The 13053-nt window shown below is 51.7% G+C and overlaps 2 protein-coding genes across 2 annotated transcripts in view; one reads left to right on the top strand and one right to left on the bottom strand.

Annotated features, from left to right (window-relative positions):
* Positions 1-5819, bottom strand: part of USP48 (ubiquitin specific peptidase 48) — a 115434-nt gene extending 109615 nt beyond the window's left edge. Inside the window, exon 1 of the mRNA XM_060621773.3 lies at positions 5390-5819. The gene's annotated coding sequence lies outside the window, so the exon portion shown is untranslated. The remainder of the gene's footprint in view (positions 1-5389) is intronic.
* LDLRAD2 (low density lipoprotein receptor class A domain containing 2) lies at positions 3190-13009 on the top strand. The gene is made up of 4 exons (XM_078452237.2): positions 3190-3271; positions 5461-5904; positions 9505-9636; positions 12761-13009. The coding sequence occupies exons 1-4, from the start codon at positions 3190-3192 to the stop codon at positions 12952-12954; spliced, it is 852 nt and encodes a 283-aa protein (XP_078308363.2). The 3' UTR covers positions 12955-13009.
* Positions 13010-13053: the final 44 nt, after the last annotated feature.

Raw genomic sequence — 13053 nt, 5'->3', positions numbered from 1 at the left:
GGGAGACACAGAATCCAAAGCAGGCTCCAGGCTCCAGGCTCCGAGCTGTCAGCACAGAGCCTGACATGGGGCTTGAACTCATGAACCGTGAGGTCATGACCTGAGCCAAAGTCGGACGCTTAACCAACTGAGCCACCCAGAGGCCCCAGTAACAATTTTTCTTAATCGACTGCCCAACACTGTTCTGTAATACTCTTTTACTTTTTTGGCTACATACTCTTGTCACTTGTGTGATAACTGTATGACATTTTCTTTTTTTTTTTTAATTTTTTTTTAACGTTTATTTATTTTTGAGACAGAGAGAGACAAAGCATGAACGGGGGAGGGTCAGAGAGAGGGAGACACAGAATCCGAAACAGGCTCCAGGCTCTGAGCTGTCAGCACAGAGCCCGACGCGGGGCTCGAACTCCCGGACCGCGAGATCATGACCTGAGCTGAAGTCGGACGCTTAACCAACTGAGCCACCCAGGCGCCCCTTTCTTTTTTTTTTTATGTTTTATTTATTTTTGAGACAGAGACAGAGCATGAGCAGGGAAGGGGCAGAGAGAGAGGGAGACACAGAATCTGAAGCAGCCTCCAGGCTCCCAGCTGTCAGCACAGAGCCCGATGTGGGTCTTGAACCCATGAACCGTAAGATCATGACCTGAGCTGAAGTCAGGCGCTCAACCCAGTGTGCCACCCAGGCACCCCATATTTTCTATAACAGGACTAGAAAGATAATTCAGTCTTTCCTCTAGCATGATTGATCAAAGTTAGTTTTTTATTGGGGCACCTGCCTGGCTCATTCAGAAGAGCATATGACTCTCAATCTTGGAGTTGTAAGTTCTAGCCCCAAGTTGGGCATACAGACTGTTTAAAAATAAATAAACAAAAAAATTAGTTTTTGTTAGTGATCATTTACATTTTTTTCTTCAGCTTTGCATTTTATTATTGATATGCTTATTTGTGCCCTTAAGGATTGCTCTCAAACTTGGGATAAACTCTACCCACTGTGAGCTGAAAGATTTGGGAGGATTTTCCATAGAGTAGCTTCTGGCTTCATACATTTCAAACCTGATTTCTCCTCTAACACCCTCACACCTGGCGGGCCAGGCACGATAATGACCTCTGATTCTGTACCTTCATATCACAACACTGGGGGGGACAGCACAACGGGTGTGAAGGGCATTCCTGGAAATTACTTCCGAGCATCCAGAAATAATGCAACCCTACCTGGAAGAAGCTAGGACCTCATTAACACATCCTTCCAAACCCAAACCCAAACCAACCTCCATTTAGCCAGATTACAAAAATGCCCATGGCATTGAAGCGAGGTGTGATGGAGGAGATGGGGTGGAAAGAGACAGCGAGCGGTCTGAACTGACTGCGGTTAGAACATCTTACTTCTGCAAATTTTACAAAAACATAAAACCCCACGCAAATAATGTGTCCTAAATCTTCAGCTTCACAGGCTTCGTGGTACATCCGCTCCTGCTGAAGTGGACTTGGGTCCTCTCAGAGTCTCCCCCAGGCCCAGCCTTGGACAGCACATACACAGTAGGGCAGAAAGGTAGCATCGAATGTCAGCTCTGGAAGGGACAACTGTTACAGAGCTTTGGGGACAGTGGTTTTAACTTTCTCAGAGAGTCCTGGGACTCTGAAGTGGGGTCTCAAGGCTTCAATTAGGGACTTCTTCAAACATGGTGCACCTTTGTTTAAATAGTAATGACATTAAGCGTCATCACCCAGCACTGGGCACTTTACTATGTAAAAGACACTATTCTTTTTTTTTTTTTTTTTTTAAGTTTATTTATTTTTGAGAGAGAGAGAAAGCAGGGGAGGGGCACAGACAGAGGGGGACAAAGGATCCAAAGTGGGCTGACAGCAGACAGCCCAATGCAGGACTCACACTTATGAACTGTGGGATCATGACCTGAGCCAAAGTTGGATGATTGACTGACTGAGCCACCCAGGCGCCCCCAGACACGATTCTAAGTACTCCCCCTGTATCAACTTACTGAACTCTTACAACAAACCTAGGAAGTTGGAACTATCATTACCCTAGTTTACAGGTAAGGAAACAGACTCAAAAAGTTCCAGTTTTATATATTAATGTTCCATGTAACATACGTTCTGAAAAAATTTATTGTTTTTCTTTAAGATTTTATTTTTAAGTAATCTCTACACCCAACATGGGGCTCAAATCTACAATCCTGAGATCAAGAGTCACATATTCTATTGACTGAGCCAGCCAGGCACCCCATGAAAAAAACGGTTCTAATGACAAATTTTGGAAAAACCTGAAATGGTCCAAGCTCTTTCTTTTACACCTGGGGAAGTTAAACCCAGCAAAAGGGAAATCATATGCACAATACTACCCACCTATTCTCATTTTCTGGATTCCTGCTCTGCGCCAGGCGCTGTGCTATGTATGTCCTAGGGCTTCAGAGATCAACAAGACCCTTGTGGAACACAATCTTAGTCGGGGGCCAATGGATTATATACACAAGATATAAGTAAGCCAAATAATTCGAGTGCTGAGATAATAAAGGTGGGGAGATGTGACTGAGTGATAAGGAGGGAGAACACTAATTCAGATTGAGAGCTGGTCTAGGAAGTGTGGTCTCAGGAGGTGACATGTGAGCTGACACCTGAGTGACCTGAAGAAGCCAGCCATGGAATGCTATGGCAGAAGAGCATTCCAGGTGGGAGGGAACTGTGAGTACAAAGGCCCTGAGGTAGAAATACTTTTTGGTAATAGAATGAACTCCTTCATCATTTGCTGCCTTTTTAGAGCCCTCAGAGCGGCCCTTGGATGTCCTGGGCTTCTCTCAAGCTCAGCCCTAAGATGCCGATTTGTCCAGAGAGCAGGTCTCTGAGGCTGTGGGTGCCCCTCCCAGAAGCCTTGTGGCCGAACCGGATCTGAGTTTCCTGGTTCCCATCTGGCATGGGGTAAGCAGACATCTTCCCCGCCTTCTTTCCCCAGGCTCCAGCCTCAGCCCCAAATCTCCATGGCAACTCTGGACACAATCCTGATCTGAAGAAGGATCTAGAGCACAAAGATCACTGTGAAGGGACCAGAGAGCTGGTGGACTTACCTCCCTTGCTCCTCGTGTCCTGCCAGCCAGGTCCCCACAACCTGGTCTCCCCAAAGACCCCAAACCGAAGATTCTGCAGGTCTGCCCCACTGCTGGGCACAGCAGGGCCTGGATGGAGGCTTGTCTCCCGCAGCTGCCCCAAAGGCTGCTCCTGTTGGGGGCAGCTGCCCTGGCTGCATCTGCTCTGGAGACAGGTGAGCATGAGGGGCCTTGGCTCAGACGGGCAGGAGATGTGGGTCCTACCACCCTTAGAGACTGTATTTCCCCAAGATGGGCTGGGACCCCTTGACTTGGAGGAGGTTGGGAACCCCTGTGCCTGGTCTTGCTTAGTACCCCCCAAGTCCACCCCAAATCCCTCCGGAAGGCTGGAACTCCAAATCACCAGAAGCAGGGGTCAGGGGTGTGTGTGTGGGGGGGGGGCAATGGACAACACCATGGGCTTTGAGGTCAGACACTGTGTGTTCACACTCTCACGCCTCTTCTCACATTTCCACCCCTGAGATCACTGTTTCACCTCTCAGTGTCTACAGTAAAATGGGAATAAGGGCCCCTTAGGGGACTTTTATTATTGTGCATATGAGATAAATGTGCGAGACACTTAGCGCCTGGCACATAGAAAAAAACACTCAATTCACTCACTCTTGAAAACTCCCTCCTCTCCTGCGTGCCTCCGGGGCACGTTCTGGCTTTACTAGGTCCCCGCAGATTTGAGAAAATGCTCCCATATCCTGAGCCCTGCTGGTGAATTGCTTCCCCAAAGACCCACGTCCTGGCTGGTCCTCAAGACCCACTCATGCCCCTGCGATGCACCAGAAAAGCCACCTCCTCTTCTCTATCTTTGCAAAAACTCAGAGCTAGTTTGATTATTTACGCATGATCTCATTTAATCCTCACAGCAACTCTGTACCAATGAGGATGTTTTGGAATGTAAGTAAACAGACACCAAACTAATGCCCTTAAAAGGACATTTATTATTTCACTCATGGGGCCATAGATAATTCCAGAAATGGTTAATTTAGCAGCTCAACCGAGTCAGTGATGCTGCAGAATTCTCATGACCTCATCTTTGCAAAATGGCTGCTGCAGCGCTGGCCATTGCATTCTCAGTCAACCACTTTCACAAGCAGGAAGAAAGAGGGTCCTCATCGCACAGCTCTCCCTTTTCTTTTCCTTTTTTTTCTTTTTTTAATGTTTATTTATTTCTGAGAGAGAGAGAGACAGAGTGAGAGTGGGGGGAGGGGCAGAGAGAGAGGGAGACGCAGAATCTGAAGCAGGCTCCAGGCTCCAAGCTGTCAGCACAGAGCCCAACGTGGGGGGTTCAAACCCACGAACCATGAGATCATGACCTGGGCCGAAGTCAGACGCTTAACCAACTGAGTCACCCAGGTGCCCCTTTTCTTTCTTCTTCTTTTTGTTTAATCAGAGAGGAAATCCTTTCTCAGGAGCCCTCAGCAAACCTTCAATCTCATTGGCCAGAATCAGGTCACATACCAATCCCTAAACCCTGCAAATAGAATTAGGATCACAAAACCTGGTTTAGGCCAATGGCCAGGAAGGCTGTGACGTTGCTCCTTGGCAGCTGAGAGATACTAAGATTCTTCTAGCAAGGAGCAACAGGAAAAGTCTGTGTTTGCTCCCTCCTCCAATAAGATGCTAATTGTAGCTAACGTGGGTGACACTCATTAAATGCCAAGCACTGTCCTGAGCACCGAATGCTTACATGTCCACAGTCCTTTAGTTTCAATTCCAAACTATGAAAAGCTCTGAAAACTGAAATTCCTTCTTAACTAATTTACTGAGACTTCCTGACTCGAACCGACAGGGGGCTGTTTCTTGTCTTCATTTGCCCTGCTTAGGGTTATGTATCCCTACACCTGCTCTAGCAAATGCGTTTGATCATGGAGGTCAATATCCTGCATATACACCACCTTATCTTTCTAAACTCTGGAAAATTCTGAAATGAATCCTAGAGTTTTTGAATAAGAAATTGAGGGGGGCGCCTGGGTGGCTCAGCTGGTTAAACTCACATCATGATCTCGCAGTTCCTGATTTCCAGCCCTGCGTCGTCGGGCTCTGCACTGACAGCTCGGAGCCTGGAGCCTGCTTCGGATTCTGTGTCTCCCTCTCTCTCTGCCCCTCCCCTGCTCGTGCTCTGTCTCTCTCTCAAAATAAATAAACTTAAAAAAAAAAAAAAGAATAAGAGCTTGAGGACCTGAATTTAATTATTTAATCCTCACAAAAATTCTGAGATTGCGCAATCATTCCATTTTACCGATGGGGAAACGGAGGTTCGGAGAGGGTGAGTGACTTACTTGGGGGTCACACAGCGGGCAGGGCTCAGAACCAGGCCGCGCGGTTCCCGAATCCGTGCTTTTCCCTGCAGCCGACCTGGTGGACCTCTGCGGGCAGACGTGGCAGGGGGACGGGCTGCTGCTGCGCTCGCACGCCGCCTCGCGCAGGTTCTACTTCGTGGCCCCGGACACCGACTGCGGGCTCTGGATGCGGGCGGCGGCCCCCGGCGACAGGATCCGCTTCCAGTTCCGCTTCTTCCTGGTCTACAGCTTGGCCGCGGCGCCGCGGGCGCCCCCGGGGCCTCCGGCGTCCAACGCCTCCTCCCCGGAGCCCGCCGACCCGTGCGCCCCCGGGTCCTACCTGCAGTTCTACGAGGGCCCGCCGGGGGCGCCCCGGGCGCTGGGGGCCCCTCTCTGCGGCCTGACCATCCCCGCCCCGGTGGCGTCCTCCGGGCCCTTCCTGGGCCTCCGCCTGCTCACCAGAGGCCGCCAGCCCCGCGTGGACTTCGTGGGCGAAGTCACCTCTTTCCGGTTGGGTGGGTTGGGGCTGTGGGCCGGGACCCGGACCTCCAAGCTGGGGGCAGCTGAAGGCGGGGGGGTGGGGGGGGGTTTGCTACCCGGGGCAGCGCGCTTGGCGCTAGAAGATGAGGGCGGGGCCTAGGAGCAGGGCGGGGCCTAGGAGCAGGGCGGGGCCTGTGGGGTGGGGTGGGGAGGAGGACTGGCGGCTGGGCTCGCGTCCGCACCGTAAGGGGGGCTCCAGACCCAAAGAACCCCCCCAGAAATCTGACTTCCAGGGACTTGTGCAGCAGACCTCCTACCAGCCCCTGACACACACACACACACACACACACACACACACACTGACCCGCTCACAATTCTCACTCCCACAGGGCTCCCATACTCTCCCACATCCCACACCTCACACCCACACTCGCATACCCTGCACACTCATTCACTTGACCCACAAGCATACGCCTTACGCCCAACACCCACACGCACGCACCCTGCACACTCACTCACAACATTCATTCACGCGACCCTCTCCTGCACACTCATTCACACGACCCCCCACCCCTCACACCCAACACCCACATTCTCGCACATTGTACGTGTGCATATAACCCACAACTTTGCACTCGTTTACACACCTCACCCACCCACGTGCCTCACATGCTGCACACTCACACATGTGGCTCCCCTCATACACACCTCACACACACAGTACCACTTTGCACGCTTAGATATGACTCACTCACACGCTCTCAAGTTCACACGAGGCTCCTGTGTCCTGGGTCAGCGCTTCAGATGATTGCAGAGGGGCCGAGTTGGGACTCTCGTGACTGAGTGACAGCCGCTTAAGCAAGGAGAGGGAACTGATCTTTTTTTTTTTTTTTTTTTTTTTTTTTAATTTTTTTTTTTTCAACGTTTTTTATTTATTTTTGGGACAGAGAGAGACAGAGCATGAACGGAGACAGAGCATGAACGGGGGAGGGGCAGAGAGAGAGGGAGACACAGAATCGGAAGCAGGCTCCAGGCTCCGAGCCATCAGCCCAGAGCCTGACGCGGGGCTCGAACTCACGGACCGCGAGATCGTGACCTGAGCCGAAGTCGGACGCTTAACCGACTGCGCCACCCAGGCGCCCCGGAACTGATCTTAATTAATAGTAATTTGTTAAGCATTGCCTTTGCCCCTTGCGTGCCAGATCTGTTTCTCCCGGCAACACCATGCCCGTCTTCTTGTCCTCATGTTTATGGATGGGAAACGGGCCCGGGGAAGTTAAGGCAAGTGCCCAGGTCTCCCTGCTCACACACGGAGCGACGGGGCTTTATGGCTAGAGTACGTCCTCTTGCTCAAACTGAATTCAAGACCTTAGTCCCGACAGGCCACCCCGGATTGGAGACACTCACTTACGTCGCAGCAGAGGCTGTGTCCAGTGATGGTGAGCAGGTGAATTGCCAAACCTCAGGATTCCAGAACCACAGAGAAGCTTTACTGCCAATTCTGGCAAAATATCCAGGCTGGAGGATTGATTGATTTTCAAAGGTTTTTTGTTTTTTGTTTTTTTGTTTATTTATTTATTTATTTTGAGAGAGAGAGAGAGAGACAGAGAGACAGAGACAGAGAATCCTAAGCAGGCTCTGCGCTGTCAGTACAGAGTCTGACGGGGGGCTAGAACTCACAAACCATGAGATCATGACCCGAGCCCAAACCAAGAGTCAGTGAGCCACCCAGATGCCCCCAGGTTGGAGGATGAAACATGGGATGTGAGCGCTTTGAGTAAAGAGTGTGGCGGTCTCTGAGGGCCTGTGCAGGTTCACCGAGAACTTGATCTCTGTGTGCTAGGCCCTGGAGGGCCTGTAACACCGAGTTGGTCGGGGGGTGTCCCCAGGCCCACCTCCTTCTTCCCTGGCCTTATGCCTGGTCTGATTTTGGATTTTAAATTCTCTCTCTCTTCCCCATTAGAGTTTCTGGCTCTGGGAGGAACTATATGAAATTTGCACTCTGGTTTTTTTTTTAATGTTCATTTATTTCTGAGAGAGAGAGTGGGGGTGGGGACAGAGAGAGGGGGACAGAGAATCTGAAACAGGCTCTGTGCTGACAACAAAGAGCCCGATGCAGGGCTTGAACTCATGAGCCTTGAGATCGTGACTTGAGCCGAAGTTGAACGCGCTGAAATTTGTAGTCTAAATCCTCAGGGACAAGACCGGTGGTGCCTGGGGTCCCCTTTCTGGCTCCTGTAGACTGTAGCATGCCCAGGGGCCTATGACGTTTTGTAAACAGCAGTCACTGGCTGGTTGAGAATTAACCTCTCACTTCTCCCTTTCTCCCTGTGGCCTTGCCTTCTTGCAAGATGCAACTGTCAGCCAAGGACCCAGGAATGCTGCCGCTGCTCATTGGACTCCCAAAAGCAGGTGGCAGTGGTGAAGCCTTATCACAGCTTTGGCTTCCTTAGATCAGTCTTGTCATCAGAATGAAGAAAGGCTCATTGCACATCTTCAGGCCACACACGCAGTCCCAGTCACTCACGCCTGCAGGCACACCCTATCGGGTTCACGCACACACTCTTACACTGACACTCACCCATACACAACCGCACTATTTGTGTTTTCTTTTATATTCACTCTTACATCTACTATCTATCTATATATTATTCACCTTCATTTGTAGGTGAAAAAAACCCAACTCAACTTTGTTTAGCCTAAGGAGAATGGGGGGGGGGGTGCTATAACCAGGATATTAAGGTGTTGGTTCAGGTGTAGCTGGATCCAGCAGTTTAAGTAATGGCACCTGGGTTCTGTCTCTTCTCTGTCTTTGCCTTGTGGGAGTCTGTTTGGCCTCCATCTCAGGCAGCTTCTCTTTGTACATGGCAGCAAGATGACCCTGTAGCTCCAAGTCCATGGTCACCATTAACAGCTCTAACTTCAATGAAATAGCGAGCATCTTTTCTTAATGGTTCTAGCAAAAGTTCCAGGGCCAAATCGGATTAGTCGTGTGAATCATGTGTCCATTCCCATGGCCAGGAAATGGAATGCTCTGATTCCCACGCCCATCCCTGAGCCATGGTGCTGGTCAGTCCCACCTGAACCAGCTTTTCTCCACAAAATGGGATGCTGGGTGAGCCAACCTCTCCGAACGCCCCGTGCATCGAACCATACAATTCAGCCCCGTACATACACGTTCGCCGGGACGACGCAGGCTATGTGCACGCACATGTGCAGACACACCTGCACACCCTCTGTGTGCCACAGTGTTTAAGAGCATGGGACTGAGTTTCTACTCTGCTACTTAGATACGGGCTGTGTCGCCTCGGTCACATGACCTAGCCTCCCCGGGCCTGTCTTCTCATTCCTAAAATGGGGTTCATAACAGTGTTTCTCCCACGGGGTAATTGTGAAAAGCTGACGGGCTGGGGTGTGAGTGGGGTACTTAGAACCACGCCCGCCATGCAATGGGGACTCGATAAATGTTAGCCGTCGGCATCGTCCCTGTGACCGGGCGCCTGTCTCCCATGAAACGCCCACCCGTGCTCTCTCCTGCTCGAAGCTCCCACGTTCCCTCACTGCAGGGCTGCACATCCCTTTGAGTCATGGGCTGCCTCAGGGTCCTCACCTCCTGCCTCCCCTCTTGGCCCCAGGATCCTGTGGTGCCTACTTCCGCTGTCGGACCGGCAGGTGCATCCCGTGGAGCCTGGTGTGCGATCGCTGGGGTGTGGACAACTGTGGCGATGGTAGTGACCAGGCATCCTGGCCACCGGCCGACTGCAGAGGTCAGTCATGGGTGAGGCCTAGGCCCCACTGAACAGCTAGGAGGGGAGCGGGGCTGACTGCCCTTCCCTGGGGCAGGGCATCAGCGGGGAGGTCGGAGGCAGGGGCATGGCAGGAGAGAATAAGGTGAAGCACAGTAGGGAGGAATCTGTGTAGACGGGACGACCTGAGGATCAGAGCAAGCGAGGGCCGGAATGATGCTGGAGAGGATCTAATTCAGCTGCTTCCAAAATCCAGCTGCTTAGTGGTGGAAGCTTTTCCTAAGTGGAATTTCGCCCAGAGGCCCAAGCCTCAAAAGGAGAGATGCTCTATTTAACTGGACATGGAGGCCCAGGCCCTGGCTGACTGATGTTTCACCAAGGGACCTGAGTTGGACCTTCAAGACTTACTCTGGACACCACGGATCCAGTCTGACTCACACATTTTATGTATGGGGAAACTGAGGCCTGGGGAGGAGAAATGACTTGCCCAAAGTCATAGAGTCAGGGAGTAACATAACCAGGAATGAGCTCTGTGGACAGAGCGGGGACCAAAATAGATCACTCGGGAAGATCCTTCCTGCAAATCTAAGATGCCGCCTCCTGCAAACAGGGCTGGCATGCCCCGTTGAACAGGTTGTTTACTGCAAAATGCCACTTAGCTGAAGGGTGAAGGCCAGCTTCCCAGGACCCCACACACTTACCTGCCAGGCCACTCCTCAGTCTACTTTGCAGGTTCACCATTATCTGCCTGACACTCTGTGCTTTGTGCCGGAGGCCCCATTCCTATACCCTCCTTTCCTCCAGCCTCTCCATGCCCATTCCTCTGGTGCTCTCCTTTATGTGACATTGCCATCTGGACTCGTCTTTGAACTCTAGTGACACACCGACCTCCTTACTCAATCTCTCCATGTGGCTGTGTAGGTGGCGTCTCAAACTTAACTTGCCCCAAACTGAACACCTGATGCACAGCCCTCCCCCATCCTGCTCTTCACCGGCATCCCCTGCTCACCAAAACTGCTGTCACCTTCCCTCCTTTCCTCTCAGCCCATAGCCAGGCCATCCACATCATCAGAATTTGATGTTCTGCTCGGGATGAGACTGGAGTTATGGGTCACTGGCAGGAAGACCCCGGGCCAAGTGTCCCGTTCATCACCCCGTATCCAAAGCACATACTGCCAGCACCAGGTGGTGTTTGTAAGGTTTCTCCACTGTTACCTTTGCTGCCTCCCCTTTCTCTACTGTCCTCTTTGGAAGAAGTCACCCCGTGGGTCGCACACGTTGGAGTGGGGAGTGCACTCCCCGCCAGAGGGGCCTTTGAAAACAGCCCACGTGTCTCCAGCGCTCAGAACCCTCCACATGCCTCATCTGTCAGCAGAAGCAAAGCCCTGCAAAGCCCCGCGAAGCCCACAGTCGCTGTTCCTTTTGTCCTGTGGCTCCTCTGGCCCTTCCCCACCTCCCTTTTGCTTCCTCCCCGCCTCCACGCCAGCCCCCCCTTCCCTTCCCGTCCCGCCTTCTGGCCTGGGCTGAGCTGTCGCTGCCCTGAACCTTGTTTTCGGGGGTTTACCTTGGCCTCCTGTGGGTTTCCACTTAAGTATCTTAGTGAGTTCCTTCCTGGCCCCTTTATTTGACATAGTACCCTCTGTCCACCGACAGGTGAATGGATGAATACAATAGGACATGTCTGCACAACGGAGTATTCTTCCGTCCTAAAAAGGAAGGAGATTCGGACACATGCACGAACATGCAACACAGCAATGAACCTTGAGGACACGGTGTGAAATGAAATAAGCCCATGTGAAAGGATAAATACCAGGATTCCACTTACACGAGGCACCCTGAGTAGCCAGATTGTACACACAGAAAGAATGGTGGTTGTCAGGGGCTGGAGGGAGGGGGACGGGGAGTCAGCGTTCCCGTGGGGACAGAGTTGCGGTTTTGCACCGTCTGGAGATGGTGGTGATGGTCGGACAACCATGTGAATGTGCTAACGCCACTGAACTGTATGCTTAAAAATGGCTAAAATGGTTCATGGTGGTATATATTTCACCACAGTGAAAGAGGAGAGAACGCTGACCCTAGCCAACCTGCCCTGTCCCTTCCCCCTCTTACTGTCTCCACAGCACCTCTCCATGTGACACGACAGAATTTGTGCTCCGTCTCGGCACCCTAAACCGGGTTTGTCCATTTCACACACTGCCGGTTCCTCCTGTCCCCAGGGCAACGCCTGGGGGGCAGTAGATGCTCAAGAAATAGTAGTCAAATGAGTGGAAGAATGGCCCTCTCTCTGCCTCACTTTCCTTATCTGTAACATGGGGATGATAAACCTAAGGTCTCAGAATTGTCATGAACCAAGTGCAATACTGCAGGTAAAGAGCTCAGCGCCTAGTACAGCGCTTGGTGCCCAGAAAATGCTCAAGACAGATACATCCTCCTCCTTTAAAAAAAATTTTTTTTTAACATTTATTCATATTTGAGAGACAGAGAGAGAATATGAGTGGGGGAAGGGCAGAGAGAGAGGGAGATATAGAATCTGGGTGGCGCAGTCGGTTAAGCGTCCGACTTCAGCCAGGTCACGATCTCGCGGTCCGTGAGTTCGAGCCCCGCGTCAGGCTCTGGGCTGATGGCTCGGAGCCTGGAGCCTGTTTCCGATTCTGTGTCTCCCTCTCTCTCTGCCCCTCCCCCATTCATGCTCTGTCTCTCTCTGTCCCAAAAATAAATAAAAAAAAAACGTTGAAAAAAAAAAAAATTAAAAAAAAAAAAAAAAAACAAAAAAAAACAAAACTTTGCAAAGCAGGCTTCAGGCTCTGAGCTGTCAGCACAGAGCCCTATGTGGGGCTCGAACTCACGGACCGAGAGATCATGACCTGAGCCAAAGTCAGCAGCTTAACTGACTGAGCCACTCGAGCTCCCCGATACGCCCTCTTTCTTGGGAAGTGGCTCCATCCGTCAACCCCAGGCACTGGAGCTCCAGTCCTCCCCTATCACTGCTCTGTGATCTAGACAAGCTACTCAACCTGTCTGTGCCTCACTTCCCCTATCGGTAAAACGGAAATACTAATAGTAACAAGAGAGGTTTAGGGAGGATTCAGTGAGACCGAGTCGAGTCCTCAGAAGTTCTCTGTTACTCTATCATTTCCCGCTGCAGGTCCCTCTCTGGTGCCCAGCCAGGCGAGGGTTACAGATGGCCATACCTCCCAGCCCCTGACGCCCTCCCCAGCTCTCAGGTCTGCAGGCCCCCTCCAGATGGCGGCCGAGAGGAGCCCCCTGGCAGGCCAGGCCCTCGAAGAGGGGGATACAGCAGCTCCTCCGGGAGGTATGCAGCTCTTGGTTCCCACCTGATCCCATTCCTCCCACCAAGGTCACACCTGTCCCTCTCTAGGTGACAGGGATAGGGCAGCAGGCCCAGGCCGAAGCCTGAGTGGACTCTCCCTTTCCTTC

Source organism: Panthera onca, chromosome C1 (assembly GCF_046562875.1).
Source record: "Panthera onca isolate mPanOnc1 chromosome C1, mPanOnc1 haplotype 2, whole genome shotgun sequence".
NCBI lineage: Eukaryota > Metazoa > Chordata > Mammalia > Carnivora > Felidae > Panthera > Panthera onca.
This window is presented reverse-complemented; position numbering and strand designations above follow the sequence as displayed.